At 40.8% G+C, this 19,250-nt stretch overlaps 1 protein-coding gene across 1 annotated transcript; it reads left to right on the plus strand.

The window, feature by feature from the left end:
* Positions 1–5,695: 5,695 nt before the first annotated feature.
* Positions 5,696–8,003, plus strand: NANP (N-acetylneuraminic acid phosphatase). Its single transcript, XM_027453908.3, has 2 exons — positions 5,696–5,857; positions 5,980–8,003. The coding sequence occupies exons 1-2, from the start codon at positions 5,768–5,770 to the stop codon at positions 6,673–6,675; spliced, it is 786 nt and encodes a 261-aa protein (XP_027309709.1). The 5' UTR covers positions 5,696–5,767; the 3' UTR covers positions 6,676–8,003.
* Positions 8,004–19,250: the final 11,247 nt, after the last annotated feature.

Below are 19,250 nucleotides of genomic sequence, written 5' to 3' on the forward strand. Positions count from 1 at the left end.
CCAGGCTGGATGGGGCTTTGGACAGCCTGGTGTGGTGGGAGGTGTCCCTGCCCATGGCAGGGGGGTGGAACCAGGTGGTCTTTAAGCTCTCTTCCAACCCAAACCATCCTATGAGGAACTAATAAGGTGTGTCTGAAGGTATAAGATTGCACACAGATAATGCATGCTGAGATAGATATTTCTGATAGAAAAAGCTCTAATGAGTGGTCTTATTGCCTTATTTGCTAATCACAGTGTTCATATAAATACAGCAAGGCAAACAGCTGTCTGAAGTTAAACAACCTGCCAGTGAGTTCTGCAAGTAAGCATGCAAGGACATTGTACAATTCTAGCATTTTCAGGCAGTCCTGCTTTGAAGTGATCATGACTTTTCCACACACAGTGAACTGACAGGAAAAAAAAATATATCATCCGTGGTTTAAGTGCTTCAATTCTATATCTGGACACTTCTAGTAAAGAAATATACCTTATCAAATCTTTTAAGGCATATTTAGATTCCAGTGAAGACTCAAGTATACATGTACAACCTGTTCGACCAACTGTTAAACCATTTTGAAAGCACAAAGATTACCTTTATCTTTTCTGAAAACGTACACATTTCCCAGGATCCACAGCTCACTGACTGGAGCAGAGGGCTCTCTGAAACACAGTGCATCTTCTTAAACAGAAAGACTCCCAGATATTCAGCTTTTTTTTTTTTTTTTTTTTTTATCACTCTTCTATGTAAACTCTGTAAAACTAATTTAGTAAGAGGTAAGTGAAATCAGCATGCCTAACACTGTTTTGTTTATCAAATGAAAGTAGTACATTTTATTACAAGTCAACTAATGGATAGAATTAAAGAAAAACATTAAATTCTGCCATAGTAAGGTGAATGTTTTAAATGCCATTTGGAACCTTTTTCCATACCTCAAATGGGAATACACAAAGTGAATATGTTTCATCTTTAACAGTCTCTTATTCAAATATAACACTTACTGAGAATCAAAACCCTTTGCTGTTCTTAAATTTTAAGACTCTCACCCTGCCAACACATGCATATTCTACTTCCAAGCATGTAAACCACTGGCTATGCTATGCCAGTAAATGATCAGTGCCTGGAACCACTTACAGGCCTTGAAAATGGCTGTCCTGCCCACATGCCATTTAATTGTATTCTCTTTATCCTCAAATTAGGCTGTGTCCGAACTCCCTCTAGTAAATGGCCTCAGCCCAATCTGGAAATTACTTAGGAAACAAAAATCACACCGGGAGCCATTATAGCATTAATGCCAACCATAGAGACAATCACAATCTAGTGCCTGGGAAAGTTGTATGGTGTTGCTTAGTTTGTTAGCGTAAATACAGCTATGGTGGCCAATAGCATAAAGCTAATTTCACAAGATTAGTTTCACAACTGGAACACAATAGTGATGGAAAATGGTCCATTTTTTTCAACAAGGGTGGAATTAAAAGGGCTGCTATGTTATGCAAAACCTCTTCCACTTTTTGAAAAAAAAAAAAAAGCCAAATTTCTGGAGACAAAAATGAATCCATATTCAATAAATTCTAAATAATACACTAAAACATATGTTGAGGAGAACTTTTCTCTTCCAGAATGGAATTTCTGGAATATACTCCGATGCTATAGCACAGCACAGCACTTCACTATTCTCTTTTCTGTGTTCTTCCAATAATTAAAAACTAATGGCAGATAATACCGAATTCCAATAATATTTCCAGAGTCAGGACTTACTAAGTTTAAGAGTCACATCAATATATATGTCAGCTCCCATAACTAATACAATTTCCTTCATAACTAATATTGTAATATTATATGTAATATAAAGTGAGATGATTTGACACTGATTGGATAAGTATGTAGCCTTTTTTCAAATACTCAAAATCACTTACTGTATACAGAATCATTGAGTAGAATCACAGAATACCCCGAGTTGGAAGGGACCCATAAGGATCATCAAGTCCAACTCCTGGCACCGCACAGGTCTGCCCAAAAGTTTAGACCATGTGACTAAGTGCACAGTCCAACCACTTCTTAAATTCAGACAGGCTTGGTGCAGTGACTACGTCCCTGGGGAGCCTGTTCCAGGGTGCGACCACCCTCTTAGTGAAGAACCTCTTCCTGATGTTCAGCCTAAACTTCCCCTGCCTCAGCTTAACACCATTCCCACAGGTCGTATCACTGGTGTTTACAGAGAATAGGTCACCTGCCTCTCCACTCCCCCTCGTGAGGAAGTTGGAGACTGCGTTGAGGTCCCCCCTCAGCCTCCTCTTCTCCAAGCTGAACAGGCCCAGTGACCTCAGCTGCTCCTCATACATCTTCCCCTCTAGGCCCTTCACCATCTTCGTTACCCTCCTCTGGATACTCTCCAACAGTTTCATGTCCTTCTTGTACGGTGGTGCCCAGAACTGCACGCAGTACTTGAGGTGAGGCCGGACCAGCGCACAGTAGAGCGGGACAATCACCTCCCTCGACTGACTAGCGATGCCGTGCTTGATGCACCTCAGGATACAGTTGGCCTTCCTGGCTGCCAGGGCACACTGCTGGCTCATATTCAACTTGCTGTCAACCACAACCACCAGATCTCTCTCTGCAGGGCTGCTCTCCAGTGTCTCATCGCCCAGTCTGTACGTAAAGCCGGGGTTGCCCCGTCACAGGTGCAGGAACTGGCACTTGCCCTTGTTAAACTTCATGTGGTTGGTGATCACCCAGCTCTCCAATCTGTCCAGATCTCTCTGCAAGGCCTTTCCACCCTCATCCAAGCCCACAACTCCTCCAAGTTTGGTGTTGTCAGCAAATTTGCTCAAAACACCTTCTAGTCCTACATCCAAATCATTTATAAAGACATTGAAGAGGACTGGCCCTAAAACGGAGCCTTGAGGGACCCCACTAGTGACCATCTGCCAGCCAGATGTGGCCCCATTAACCACAACCCTTTCAGCCCTGCCCGTCAGCCAATTGCTCACCCATTGTATGATGTTTTTGTTAAGTTGTATGCACATATCTTGAAATGTGACTATTGCTATGGTCTCTACTTAATTAAAGAATCAAACACAACTCATCTTCACGTTATGCTTGGTTACAAAAGTTTTCTGGTTTGAATCCTGTTTAGCTACCCCTCAACTGATCCGTTATTGCATGTACTCACACAATGATATGCCACTTAGCCATTTTTTAATTTGCAACTATAATTCAGCTTCTGAATCTGTTTTACAAATCAAAAGACTAAAGAATATAAATTAATTGCCTTATATGATTACACATCTCTGGCTGACCTTTCAACCTTTAATTTCAAGACAATGTAAAATATTTATTTTTGCCAAATTCAAGAGCTGAATCCAGTATGTAATTATATTTTCTGTATCTATATTGTGCTTAAATTTACCGTTTCAGCTTAATCTAACAGAGCATCTAGTAAAGACAAACCTTAATATTTGAATCAGCTTTTCATCAGATAGATTTCTTCAAGGTACCTTCTTGTACCTTTAAATCAAAAGCAAATTCAGGAGGAGATTATACTAAGGCAGGTGGAAAATTAAAGCATGGTGTTTAAAACTTGACAGTCATTTCGCTGATGCCCAGCTAAACTCAACCATGTACATATTTACCTGATTTCAGATTTCTGGAAAGCAAAGCCTTCACAAGTAAGAGGTAGTATTTTATTGGGTAAAATGAGGTTACTGAATACAGCTTAGTTTCCAAGATATCATTTAATTATAGTAAAATAAATAAATAAATAAATAAATAAATAAAATGTTGCTAGAGGTTTATGTCATTTTTTATAGAAAGGGCTTTTTCATGACAACTGTTAAAAATCAGAAACTCTAAAACATCCTGGGAAGGAAAGTAAATCACTGTAGCCTGGGGCTCTGCAGCTGTTCAGGCTGTCTCTGATGAGGAAAAAAAAAATGCTTACAGAGAAGCTGCCTCAATATTTCAAGTTCCTGAAAGAGATGTTATAGCTAGGTGTCTCTTCATTTAAGACTGCAGTGATGCTGGGTTGTATTTATAATTCTACTTTTGTTTTGTGCATTGCTGCAGTGATGAATAATCTATTAATCTAACTCAGATTAAATATTCCTTTTGATCTGATTTAGAATTCTTAGTCTCACTCCTCTGCATAATAATAAAAAGTCTTTTTGTTTGTTTGTTTTGTTCTGTGTTGACAGTAACAACTGTATTTTGAGTTAGTAAAACTATAGACAGGCTTTTGGTATCCCATGAAGTTTGGAACAACTCTGATTTAGCCAGTCCTTGAACTCTGGGACTTGATTCCCATCCTCTTCTACATTGTCTATGAATACAGTGGCTGTCACTGCCAGGTTAACTACACATTAGGTGAAACTTGCAAGAAATAATATGCTATTCCCAGAAGTATCACATACTCCCTCTTGCAGATATTACTTGACTACAAGCATGAATTTAGTTACTGCTTTTTCTGTGTTGAGTACATTTACAGCATTCAGGGTAAATTAAAATGAATTGAACACCATCATTTGACTTATGGACAGCGGGATACAGCAATGTACCAACCAAGCTTTTCCCAAATACACACAAATATATTTAGTAGCCCTTCTCCCTCTCTGACTAGCCTGTCAGCATGCTCATATCCCCTACAAAGCATGATGTGCCACCTCTTCTGACTTTCTGAACATCTAAGACTTCAAACATGTCATCTCCAAACACTCACCTTGGGTAAGAAACCTATTATAGGACAGCAATTATTCTTAAGGTTTTGCCTCTTAAACTTAATTAAAACTCCTTCTGTTTCTTTAACTACGGGATCCTCAGACATATCTGTTTCTTTTCAGAATCCCTTTCTTTAAATATTGCTTTCTGTAGTTTTAATTGCCAAGCTCTTTGGCATGGTCTTTTGGTTGGTCACTCTGGGATTTTTTGTTTGTTTTGTTTTTTTTGCCCTATGTGTTGTGTGACCCAGCATCTTTTGCTTGACGAGCAGGTTGCTGACTAAGGTGCAGTTTTCCAAACTTCAAGTGACTTGGAGTGACCTTCCAGTTTCTCTGGTAAGATACGAAGTGTCCTCCAGCTTTGTGAACTGTTAATGTCTAATTGATATCAGCAGTATTAGCAGAAACCAATCAACAAAACTTGTTGGCTGAAAAGATAAACTCTGTTTATCAAAACTTTTTATCAAAAAACAACAGAGTATTACCTGACTGATCAAGCCTACCCAGTGGTAAAGGACCTGTTCCTAAAGAGCAGTCGGTGCGTGCAACTGTAAAATTTGTTCTTTCATGCCTTTTGGGATTTGTTTGTTCTAGAAAACATTGACCTTTGGAATTTCAAATACTCTAATGTTATACCCCAAATACCAAAGTATTTATACTGAAATAACTGGCTTCGGCTTTATCTCGAATAAACTGCGATGCTGTGGAAGGGACTGTGGCTGTCCTTGCCAGCAGGTGTCTCTCCAGAAGGACGCTGCCTCTCCAGAGAGATGCTGTGCTGCCAGCCGACCTGAGGGCATCTCTTGCCTGTTGCACCTCTTCCTCCTCGCTTTTTACAAACGCCAACATTTATTACAAAGGGAAAAAAAAAAAAAAAAAAAAAAAAGGTGAGCGGGGCTGGCGGCTGCTGTGAGGGACGGGACGGGGCGGCCGCTCCGCGCCCCTCATGAGGCTCCGCCCTGCGGCGGCGAGGGGCGGGGAAGGGAGAGGAAGGGAAGGGAAAAAAAAAGGAAGGGGAGGGAAGGGGAGGATCTGCCGGGAGCCCCGTGTCCGTGCTGGGCGAGTGTGCGGCGGTGCCATGGGGGCGCCCGGCGTGAAGGCGGTGTTCTTCGACCTGGACAACACGCTGGTGGACACGGCGGCGGCCGGGCGCCGCGCCATCGAGGAGGTATTACCCCGGCCCCGAGCCCTAAGGCCGGGCAGGACGGGGCTCCCCGCGTCCCCTTGTCCCCTTCCCTTCCCTCCCGGCTCGGCTCGGGCCGGGTGCCACGGGTGTGCTGTCGGTTGCAGGTGGTGAAGGCGCTGCGGTGCCGGCACCGCTGCGGGGAGGGCCAGGCCCGCGCCATCTGCGAGAAGGTGCAGGCGAAGCTGCTGAAGGAGTGCCACGACCCCGCCAGGACCTGCATCACCGAGCTGCGCATCTCGCACTGGGAGGAGGCGATCCGCGAAACCATCGGCGGGGAGGCGAACCGCAGCCTGGCCGCCGAGTGCTACTTCTTGTGGAAAAGCACCCGGCTCCGGCACCTCACGCTGGCCGAGGAGACGCGAGGCATGCTGACGGAGCTGCGGAAAGCCGTCCGCCTGCTCCTCCTGACCAACGGGGACCGGCAGACGCAGAGGGAGAAGATCGAAGCCTGTGCCTGCCAGCCCTACTTCGATGCCATCGTCGTGGGAGGAGAGCAGAAGGAGGAGAAGCCGGCGCCGTCCATCTTTCATTACTGCTGCGACCTCCTGGGGGTGCAGCCCGCCGAGTGCGTCATGGTCGGTGACTCGCTCGACACCGATATTCAGGGGGGCCTCAATGCGGGCCTGAAGGCGACTGTCTGGCTAAACAAAACGATGGCAACCCCCGCGGATAGCTCCCCGGTGCCTCACTATGTCATTTCTTCCGTTCTCGACCTTCCGGCAGTTTTACAGAAGATGGAGCGCAACGTTAATGCCAAGTTAGGAAATGAGCACGCCGTCAGTAGTAATGGGGCATGCTGACAGACCCAGCAGATGGTCTGACAACACCGAGCTCCTGACCCATCCTCATGTTAAAAGTTTGACCCTAGGATTTTAAACTCATGTATGTTACGCTTGCTTATACAGCAGGTGGGCGAGCAGGAGCACAGCTGACAGTGAAACAGGATAGAAACAAGAGTATTAGATTAATATAAAGGACGCGAGTGCAGTTAATTTAAGATAACTGCCTGTGTCTGAAAATCATTTCAGCAGATGGGCTAAAACATACTTGTCTCTGACCAAAGTTCCTAGTCCCTTGTTTTTATACTGGAAAAGAAAAGTTAGATGTTGTGACCTTCCACATGCCTTGCTGACTTGTAAGTTCAGCAGAAACCTCGGTTCAAGCCCTGTTTGCAGTGTGAACATGAAAGTGAGAGTGTTGTACAAGCTAGTAAAAGGTCTCAATTGATCTGCAGCTTATTTCAGAAACTGAAGTGAACTTTGCTATTTCTAAAACCAGAATTTATTATGTAGCAGATTACTAGGAAACGATTACCTCTGATCCCTTTTCAAGTTTAAGTTTTCAAGTTTTAGTGTTTTTTTTCAGAATTTGCAGTGACTTTTCATTTACAGAATCAGTACCTCTTGCCAAAAATATTTAAATGTACATAGAACTTGTATTTGTAAAGGGGACCATTTATCAGAGGGACTTCATGGATAAGGTTTTACTTCATATTACCATGGTGCTTATACAAATAGGCAGTATATGTGTAATTCAGATTACAAGACAAGTTTTTGTTGGAATGTAATTGATATAACAGGGATACTTTCAATGATCTTACTGTTCTGTCAAGCTCTTTAACAGCTCATATCATTGTGCTGTCTGATTTTTTTAGTTAATTTTTATCAGACTTCTTGGTCTTGCTCAGGTAGATGACTGCTCAGAGTCAACTGCAGGATCGGTGATTTTTTTTGTCGGTTTTAATAGCAAGCACTGCTATACAATCCCTCCTTAATCCAGTTTCTACATGTATGTCATGTGATTTACTTGGAGGAAGTATGACTTAGTTGTTTATAAATGATTTTCATAACTCTCTTGGAGAGTTATATAACTTGGAAAATGATATGTGTTACAGTAAGGTATACGGTTTCATAAAGTGTATGTGCTATTTGTTCCACTGGATGCATCTAGTGGAACATCTAAAATGAGATGTTTTAGAGATGACCCTGTAAAACACTGATATTTCTCTTTCCCGGATTATTACCTTAATAACTTAATTTTGTTGTACTTCTTATTTATACTGCAAAACAGATGAGAAAAATTTCCTCAAATACAAATGTATTAAATGGAAATGTACACACTTGGAAAACCTGCCTTTTTCAAAACCTTTTTGCTATACATAAATAGGGTTGAATATCTGATAACATGTGAGTAATCAAACTTAATATTTTAGAATAAAGCTATGACAAACCTTTCAAGAACAGGAATACTGAGGAGCTGGCAGAAGATAGCCTGGCACGTTGGCTGTAAAGAAAGGTCAGCAAAGAGTACAGAACCCTACCAGAAAAAGGGTGAGTGGAAGGAATCGTGTATACAAGAACGGTACTTTTGTTTAACTTTACATGAATTTAAATTGATGTAATTAGGAAAGCTTCACAAAGAGTGACAGATTCAGTTTAGAGGAGGGTGTTATTAATCTGGGTTAAATTACTTGGCAAAGGGCTCCATCATAACATTTCTCCTACATTTAAGTAGATGGAAGTATTCATACAAGTTTGAAACCCTGTCATCAAATTAGTCCTTAAAAAGGGTAGAGCCACCCATGTCCTTCGTGTTTTTGAGCCAAGACCTTTGAGACACTAGGATCATTAAGTAGAAGAGAGGCTCCACCCATACCTATGAGGAAACGGGCATGAGCCACAAGTGATCCAATTACAGTGACACGGTGAGTGGCCAGATGTAGTATGAGACAGCAGGACTGGCTGGACACACCTTTGATACTGAAGGAAGAGGCCTAAGTTAAGATCTTATTTTGCCTTTGGGAGAGTATGAAAACAGTCACTGTTGTTTAGCTGATGAGCAGAACACTGCCGATAAGACTCCTTGTAACATAAAATTGAGAGGAGAAAAAAAAAATTAAGATCTTGGATCCTGACCAGAATATTAAATAAAAGTAGAAATGTGTACAAAAGGTTAGATGGATCCCTGATAAGAACAGAAAAGATAACTTAGATGAAGCTATCCTTTATAACCATACTGTCTGATACAAAAGCATTAACTTTGTTTACAACAGCATCTGAAAGTACTGACAGTATAACTCCATTGTTTGCACAGCATCAGGCCAATAGAACTGGGGTCAGAATGATGTTTCTGACACAGCTGTGATTTAAAGTAGCAAATATTAATAATTCACAATTCTGTCTATGGACTTGAAGGATGTACATACCAGGTTACCATTTTTTAATGTAAGTTGAGGTTTATATTCTCTTACCATTGCATCATTCTAGGATGCTTCTATGAATGAACCCACTCACTGTATAAAAGGTCTCTCGTTTTAGAAGAGTCTGTTCCTTCTTTTGCACTTGGCCAGTTATTTCCTCATATTTACGATCTATGAAAAAAAATGCTGTAGCTGAATGCTCAGGTGATAGTGTGGTCTGCAAAGGCCACACCTAAGTACACTTTTTTCCACTGTTGAGAACTGTACCAAGCTGGATGTGACTACTGGTTTCCAGTCAGGGTGATGTTATTATGATGCTGCTATAAAACAAGAAGAATCAACATGAGAGATTTCTCCACTGGGAGTCTTCTTAGAAGTAATTACCAAAAAAAACGGGACTACGTATCTGGAATAACTCTAAATACACAAGATGGTTTTCTTGGATGGAGGTATTAGAGAAAAGCAGAAGATAATTTTACTTATGGAAATGGAAAAATAATAATAGGATCATTTTCAGATCAGAAGCAGAAATAGATCAATAAAACAGTCTGTATTCAGTTACAGTTAAGTTCTGGTTTTGCTTAGTGATCTGCTCTATTAGATAAGTTATCTAGTTTAAACTATATTGCCAAAACACACTAAATAAAAAAGAGAAAAAGAAATTCCATCTATATTTTTAAACACCTTTCTTTCAGATAAATTTTATCCACTGAAGTTGATCAGTAACTTTGACTTTAGTTAAATGAACTGTAACAAAAGTGTAATACCAACTGTATTTTAATTCTTGATTTAAAATAATCCATGTACTAGTCTAATAAAAGTATTTTGTTTATAAAATATTTCTTTTAGCGCTCTGTATTACAGAGTGTGACTATGTTTGTGGCCAGATTTACAATAAGGGACAAGAGTTCTTTTTTTTTTTTTTTTTTAATAGTATAGAATTAGCTTTAAAATTTGTGACACTGACTTATAGATATGTTGAATGTGTGTAGTTTCCATGATTTCAATCAGAGGCTGAGATATCATTCTGCGTTTATGAAGCTTCATGGTCTGACTGCATAGACCACATTGAATTCCTAACTGTAGTTCACTGCCAGTTGAACCTGACTTGCCAAAAAGGTGTTTGGCTGTACTCAGTGTATGAAGTATCACAGATCTGCATGTCTTAGTATCTCTGTTCTTCGTATGTGTGAGGCATTAGGCTGGACAGCAAGAGCATCAGAAATGCGAATATTTTTCTATGTGCTTGAAAAACTTCAGCACAGAGTTGAAAGTTCTTTGAAGCGACTCAAATGTTTTGTGCAGGAGACATGCACCAGAATACTAGGCTATTGGAAAGAAGATGTTTGGATGGGGTGACCACAAAGGATTATCACGTTTCCTGAAATACAGACAATGGATAGCTTCCTGTGTAGCAGATAACCTGAACCTATTCTGTTTGTCTTTTCCTCTGAAGCTCTTGTTAATTGGCAATGGCAACAATATGGTTTTGAACTAGACTGAAGTAGTCAGATGTCAGAGCAATTTCTCTTCTTAGAAAATGAACAAAGATAATGTATGTTTATTTTTTAAAATTCATATATTATATGAATAATATTGCATGTCTTTTTTTTTCCTCCCAGTTTCATTTCCCACCCCCCTTCAGTATATTAGCCTACTCGTCAGAAGTAATACTCAGTATATACTCAGTACCCAGACTGACTTTGAAAGCATCATGGCTGCTTTAAAGCAACCACTGCTATAATATAAGGAAGAAATTCTACTTAGGCAGAAAAATTTCTCATAATAATTTGAAATAAATGCTGAAAGATTCCTAGAGTAGAGTTGTAATATGAATTTGGATAGCCAATGGGTAGGAGGGTGAGCTTAAATATACCATGCTTACTCCACTACCTGACACAATGTCTTAAGGTTTACATGCGTGCTTACATTCTATATTCTGCGTGAAGCACAGCGAATTATGGCATGGTTTTCTATCACTTTATATAAATACATACACAGTGTGGGATTACCATCAGAAACGCTTCCAGTTGGTTCATGTAAGGACTTTTAGAGCACAACTCAGTTGAGCTATGTAAAACAGTTACTCTGTGATGACTTATTTCCTCAGGATGTCTTACTTTCCTCCATTGATTATAAACATAGCTGGATGATGGGGTCAAATAGAGATATCTATTCTACTGAGTGACTATAAGCATTAAATGTAACTATCTGAGATTCTGTTTAAAGTCAGAACTAACACGAAATAAGTTTGTCTTTGAAGGAGACCATCTTCAGTATTGTATGTATAGTTCAAAGCCTGTTGAGCACCCATGAAGGACTATGGTTTCAAATAAATTGTTCTGGGCTGCAATGTATGGCAATATATCATCCTCCTGTATTTTAAGAGTCTGCCAAGGTGCAGAACAGCTACCTGATGAACTGCTCCTTATCTCAGCATTTAAACACAAAATCTGTCCCTGCTCCCATACAACCACTCATGAAATTAAAGGCAGGGTTGGGAGGGGAGGCTTTTGAAAAACAAGCATCAAGTTGAGAATGGAGGAGTGCGGTTATTGCTCCCAGGATACTCGTTTGATTCATAAAAAACAGCCAGGAATGCCTCTGGCAATAGACTGTGCAAGAAGTCAGGAAAAAAGCTGTTCTAACCCGGATGCAGATGCAGTTTGGATCAGAAATTGCAAACATTTTAGCTTTATTCTTCAATAGCACCTAGAGCCAATGCAGCTGGCAATGCATGCAAAGCATGTTATAAACTTCCAAACACAGAGGAGTTTGCAGTCTACACAGACTTACACACAGTTTTTCATAGTATCTACAGACTGAAGATTATCATAGTCTGAGTGTACTCTTAATTCTTTCAGTCAACAATAACAAAGAAATTTGTGTCCTTCATTTTTGTCTTTAACCTCGCAGCAGAGGAGCACTGGTCACTCATCCCATGGCTGTGTGTGAAGTCAGCAGGATTTGTGTCTATCCATCTGCCCTCTCGCTGTTCCGGTCTGGTCATTCATTCTCAGCATTACAATACAGCAGCAGAACCACGTAGTGTTGGCAGTTCAGATATGTAGTGACTCCTTTTTCAGCTTTGTCTCTAAATTAGGAGGATTTTTACTTCTAAGCTAACTTGAGAGATTTAAATAACATTTAAATTCCTTCCTTAGTTCTATACTAACAAAACCCATCACCTAGAAATCATCTGAGCACGTTGAGAAGTACAACAAATAGAAATGCAAAGTATCTCTAATGTATGTAGTGTATACTGTTCTTTTGTGCACAGCTTTTACTGTTCTATCAACCTTGCACTGGGATTGTCTCCATTATAACTCACATTCTAGATCATGCTGTGCACATACAAGAGGCATAACAATGCAGAGATGATGTCAGCTGTGTCTAAAGCAAAAAACTGCAACTTTGCGCCTATGTTGCAAGGGACCTAAACACAGAGAATCACGTTGCCCGCTCCATATAGCATATTTCAGCTATTTATTCCATCTCATTTAAAAAAAAAAAAAAAAAAAAAAAAGTTGCAATGAGTGCCTTGTGAAAAGTGAAAAGTCCTCAAACACCAAAAAAAAAAAGAAAAAAGGGGGGGCATTTTAAAAAATGATAAATGAAATTACAGTGCTAGTATGTGAAGTTTTAGTCCTTCAGAAAAGCAATCCATGTTTCTCAGGTCAGTAAAAAGTAATGGAAGAGAGCCAGCTCTTGTAATGAGATCATGTGAGAACATACATTTATTACCACTTCTTGGCAGCTGTGTGCCGCAAGCATGTGTTTGGGCTGTGTTTGTTTGAAACAGCCTTTCCTCTCAATAAACTTCCATTCATATCACACAGACTAGGTAAATTTGTCAACTTGTAAAAAATAGTGTAAAAGCATGTTTAAATAAAGCCCCCAAACAAAATCTTCTCTTAGTCATCTATAGATACAAGAGTTTATAATGCAGGTTTAAAATACCAAAATTTGAGTTACTTTCCTGCACGTTTCAAAATAGAAGTTGACGATAAGTTGCTTTAAGAAGTGAAATGTTGTGCAGACAACAAAACACTAACATGCATTTCCTCAGTTTCTCTGTGTTCAGTCAGGTCATCACTGGCTCTGCACATTGGGGTTTTCTGTTAACTGTATTCAAGGGCGACTTTGCCACAGTGAGAAAACCCAGCTAATTTACATTCTGGAAATCATATATTGCTAGGCAATATGGAAGAAACTATGCAGGTAGTTTAAACTACATTTGAATATGCATTTTAGTTAATGCATGTAAAGCATTAATACATGTTTTTGCTGGGTTCTTTCTTCTGATTGCAATCATCTAAGAATTACACTTTAGGTCAAGGATTTAGGGAACTGTTTTGTACTTTTCAATGACTCTAGGAAATCACAAGGTATCATTATGGCTCAATGACCCCCTCTGCTCAATGAACTTTCCAGAAATAAAGATGAAAAACATTTCAATTTATCCTGCTTTCCAGGCTAATGTCAATGCCAGAGAGCGTTACATTAGCAATTTTTTATTTACTTATCTTGTTAGTATGCTCAACCGCATTGCCTTCAGGCTTGTGTGGGAAGACCATTCTGCCTAGCTAGTGACCGGTGTAAAAGAAAGCTCCAACTAGGTGTGAAATCATAGAATTATAGAGTCATTTACCCGGGCAACCTGCTCTAGGGAACCTGCTTTGTCAGAGGGGTTGGACCCAATGATCTCTTGAGGTCCCTTCCAACCCCTACAATTCTGTGATTCTGTGATAGAATCATCAAGGTTGGAAGAGACCTCCAAGATCATCCGGTCCAACCATCTCCCTACCACCAATGTCACCCACTAACCCATGTCCCTAAGCACCAGGTCCAACCTTTCCTTGAACACCTCCAGAGACAGTGATGCCACCACCTCCCTGGGCAACCCATCCCAATGCCTGACTGCCCTTTCTGAGCAGAAATGTCTCCTCATTTCCTCATTTCCAAGCTGAACCTCCCCTGGCGCAACTTGAGGCCATTCCCTCTAGTCCTATCACTGGTTATCTGCAAGAAGAAGCCGACCTCTAGCTCCCCACACCTTCCTTTCAGGTAGCTGTAGAGAGAACAAAACATATAGAGAGAACATATCAACATGTATCAACTATTTCAATATGATTTGTTGTTTCTTTTGCTGTGCAGGTGTTAAGAATGTCATTAAATTTTTCTCTCCTTTCAATGAATTAGATCATCAAGTATCCTCAAAGTCATTGTGCCGTTTTCAGCAGAGTAATAACACGTCAGGCCTGTCTTTTTGAAGCAGCCAGTCTCAACTGTTTTCATCAGTCCTACTGGTTGGTTTTTTCTTTGCTGGGAATGATGTGGCCTGGTTTTGTGACACGTAAAATCTCACCGGGGTTCCGATTCGTCAGGAAGTCTGCAGTGGATGGACTGACAGCCTTTGTTTTCCAAACTGTTGATGCCTTCCATTGTTGCAGACATCTAAATGGGAAGGGTCCTGAATGTTCTAAGTGCTTTTTTTTCTTTTCAGTAAGAAAATGCATAAACAACACAAACAGCTTGTTTATTTTATTTTCTGTAACTGGGTAAAAATACTCTCTGTTTCCATCCCTCTAAGCTGAAAATATTTCAAAGGGTGCCTAGTATCTTGATAGCTAAAACACTGAGATATTTCTTATCTTTTTTCCTGTTACTCGAAAGTTTTCACCTGTTTTAAAAGGGCTGCTGCTGCAGCCAGAGGTTCATCTTAACGCTGCATTATTTTTGGTTTACATTGTATTTTTATGCTGTATCTTCTAATGAAAACAAGCCTCTACCTTAGAGACGTGTTTACTTTTGTTTACTTTGAGATGTCTACAAAATCAACTTTTTTTTTTTTTTAATATTGTGCCCCTGTTCATATTCAAAAATAGGCCTCACTGTTTTCCTTCTGTTTCAATTTTAAATCACTATAGACCAGTGCTGCATTCAGGTTTGTAGGCATATTGGAGTTTGTTTAATGAAAAGGCTTTTTTTTTTTTTTTTTTTTCCCCTGTATTGCTGCCTGCTAAAGGGATGTCTTTAAAGAGTCACAATGCTGCAAATATGCTATCTTTTCTACAATGAAAGAAGCAAATATATTTTAGGATTTTTTTTTTTTTTGGTTGGGGGGGAGGGAGGGAGGATGCCTAATTTAGGAGCAAAGAAAGAGAAAATTAAAGCTGAATATCAGGACTGTTTTTTGATTACAAAGGATTAGTGTCTGGAGTAGTGTTGAAAATAAAGTTTGGGCTTTTAAAAATACACTCAGTTTATTATGCCCACACTTGCTCACCTGAGCTTCTTAAAATCCTTTCAGTATATTTATATAATAGAAATTTTAAAATACATCCGTATCAAGAACAATGCAATAAATAGCTGGAAACTTCATTTTCCAAGTTTCCTCAGCAGATGGCATTAGAGGTTTGCTAGGTGCAGATACAAGCACTTTTTTTTTTTTTTTTTCCCTCCTGTTTTCCTTATTTTTGTTTTAAATTTAAAACATCCTGTTAGACAAAAATAAGTCAGAGCATTCTTCTTTTCACACCACACTACCCTCCTGGCATCGTCAATGACCACAAGACCCTATTTCACTAGGCAGTGTACAAATACATGGCTTATGTAGGCAAACATCAAAAAAAAAAAAAAAAAAAAAAATTTCCTGCAGCTGATGCTGCAGGGACACCTGTATGATTTCTGCTGAGCTCATCTTTCTACATTTAGACAATACATCAGCATTTTGCTTCTACAACGTCATGTAAAGGATTTCTATAAGCTGTTACCTGCTACTACGTAGTATTTTTCTCAGCCTGGTAAGTTCTCAGCCATGCCACAGATTTGGGCAGTGGCTGTGAAGTGAGCACCTCCATTCCTACCTGGGTACCCGAAAACATGGGCAGATTTTCATCTGCAAACCCAACAGCGAAGCGTTTGGCATCTTTCCCAGTTACTGGCAGTGACTTTGGTTCCCAGTGGTGGCTGTAGGTTCAGCTACAGCTCTGAGCACAGGCACTGCTCCCTGCTGTAGGTCTCAGCGCTCAGCAGGCGGCAGCTGAGGATCAATGTTCAGCAGGAGCAGCCCGCAGGCTCCGCACAGCCACAGCAGCCCATCGCAGAGTTGGTAAAATGACAAATATGATGTCCCCAGGTGCCCAAGGGCTGCTGTCTCCAGCTTAACTGAGAGGAAATGAGGCAGAAAACCATCAGGGCTGGCTGGTGGTCACACAGCAAGCTTGGGATGGAGACAGGACTCACAGCCAGCTCTGCCTGTCCCTTGGCAGAAGTTTTGGTCTCTGAACCCAAGACAAAGCCTCCTTGGAAGCTCTCCTAGGCCAAGGCAACAGCATGGTGTTAGGCCCTGTCCATTATCATGAGAATAAACACCTCAGCACTATAAAGCTTCAAAATATTCACTCAGCAACTCTTCTCACCTGTGAGCATGGCTGTGCAGGAACAGAATTGTTTCCTCCAGCAAATAACTGTGGATGAGGGTACACACTTAAAAAAACATTTCTGTACTGTCTGCCTGTCTTCTCCTGAAGACCCCTGAAACATTTTGAGGCTTTCTTAATAGGGCTGGTGTTAGAGTAGCATTTTTTTTTTTTTTTTTTCCATGTTAAGTAACATAATCAGATGTTTGCACACAGAAAAAATGCCCTTAAACAATCCCCAAAGCCTTTCAGCGATGCTTAGGAGACAAGATGCTGCATTGCCTGAGTGACTGCCTGTTTGATACACACACCAGATGTGGGGAATGCAATGATTTTAAAGTACCTTCGTGCCTTACTCAGGCCAGAAAGAAACAAAATACCAAGACTTTGGTGCTAAAAATCTGGAACAGTCAGCGTAAATGGTCAGTGCAGCTTTGAGCACTAAGACTTTAAAAGGTTGTGTCACAGGAGTGACCAGGAATTATGTCCCTCATGCTGTTTCCTACCCTCCTTTTCCTTTTCCTACCCATTCAAGTCCTCCCATTATTTTTATCTACTTCTAAGGATGTATTTGCTAAGCATTTTTACCACAAGTTTATACCTAGCATAAAATAAACTCAGGAAGCTGGTCAGTGCATCACACCCAATGTAAGCAAGACCAGTTACTGCTTTGTTTTAATGAATAATATTTCTTCATTTAGCTGACTTCCTAAAAGCTTCAGTGCTTTTCCATGCACTGCAGACAACAAGTTGGGAAGGTAAAAAGGCTGAAATTTAACATTGCTGCAGATTTCCACAGGTCATACCAGAGAAATAACTGGTATTTGTTCTGCTCGTGCTTGCAGCAATCCAGCCCAGACTGAGGCTGTCCCTGGGGTGACCAGAGAGGAGCCCCGCTAAGAACAGGGTGTGCATGGCTGAGGGAGGTGGTGGAGAAGTCTGGTGGGCTGCTAGCGAGGAGGCTCCTGTCACACATCATTGATGAACATTTTACCTCACCCCAGCAAAGCAACTCAGGGGTGATGTCCTCTCTGACAGATCAAAGCCAGTGGGAATTCCCTTTGAGCAAAAGCAGCAGCTGTTATCTCCGAGAGGCTGAGGGATCAGGTTTACCTGGAATTTCCCAAGACAAAACCCATAGCTGCTGGCAGGTATTTGTCAGCATGCAGCGGGCTGGCGTGCAGAAAACTACCAGGATATGCCATCGAGTAGTGAGCACTTGAACCAGGACACTTGGGGGGGAAACTGGGGCATCCTGGGCAGGGATGCCCCAGCACCTCTGCAGATGAGCACAGGGTGAGCAGAGTCGCAGCATCAGGGAACAGGTACACACAAATAACTCACGTACTTTCCTGCACACCCTACATGTTAAATGCAGAATTAATTCCCACAGGATGTTGTGACAAAGTATAGATGGTTTCAGAAAGATGATACAACATAGTAGGGGATGAATACAAAAGAATATGCTGAATTTAGTGGTTTGGATGCAGCTTATGCCTTGGGAAGTCTTTAAATCACCAATGGCCAGTGGCTAGAAGTGTTTACCAGGGAAAGGATCACCCCTGAAAATGCCTCACTTTTCCTCCTCCTCCTCAGCCATCTACTGCTTGCCAGCCCTACATTGCCACCTCACAGACTGCACACCTGACTGACATGTTTCCAAGCTGGCTCCATACGGGTGTTCTCAGACAACTTTTTCCCACAAAATCACAAGGAAATATATATTCTTTCAAGTGGTGTTTATTCTGCTTAGTATACAAGGCACTGCTTACGATCAGAGCCAGGAATAATAATTATATATATATATATATATATTGCTTTAGAAGAATATATTTCTGTAAGTGGATAATAAAAAATTACCTCTTTAAATGTGGCATTGCTGGATGTAACAGCTTTTTATGTGAAATTTGCCCTGGGAAGAAGTACTGAGTAAAGCTATGGACCACACAAGTTTCAGTATAAAAACAGGTCTCACAAAGGAAGGGGAGTTGTGGAAATTGAGCTCCTCCGAGCCTACAAACCTTTCGATGTGTGCAAGTGCTATCAGTCAGCTCTCAGGTTTAAACTTAGATTTGTACCCTGGTACCTTGCTCAAGCAAAGCCCCAGTGACTCACGCATGTGACGAGCATGTTGTGCACATGCAACTGCAGATATCCCACTGACCCTGTTCATCGATATGGTTATTATCATCTTAATATACTTTTTAAACATTCACATGGGCAGTTTTGACTCTCCTATTCTCCCCCAGTGCCTCCAAATATTTTTCTATTGAGGCTTTCCAACATCTTTTCCCAAGACAAGCTAGTCAGCTTTCTGGGACTGTATATTTCTTAGGGGTACATTGTACCAGAAGTTTTCTGCACTGATTCTTTAGAAAACAAATCAGAAACTACCAAAACCAGCACTTGTGAATAAGATCTGCCACTGTAATGCTAGTTCATCATATAGTAAGCAATCCTGCATCTTAAAGAACAGCACGAGATGTATTGCTACATGATATGTTCAGCACAAAACACAAACAGATAATATCACCCTGATGAATAAACAGAAGAGCCATTATCTCTAGCATGAAGTACTGGCAGGTTTGTTTGTCAGCATCCACTCGGCGTGAGACTACATGCTGGAAGTTCTCTGGAAATATTTCCGTTCACGTACACTCTCTTTTCTGTTATTTGGTCACTGTAACCTTCTCAAAATTTATTTCCACAGACCTCTGTCAAAGCTCACCCATACACTTGTGTGCTACTTGAG

The sequence above is a fragment of the Anas platyrhynchos genome, chromosome 3, assembly GCF_047663525.1.
Source record: "Anas platyrhynchos isolate ZD024472 breed Pekin duck chromosome 3, IASCAAS_PekinDuck_T2T, whole genome shotgun sequence".
Taxonomy (NCBI): domain Eukaryota; kingdom Metazoa; phylum Chordata; class Aves; order Anseriformes; family Anatidae; genus Anas; species Anas platyrhynchos.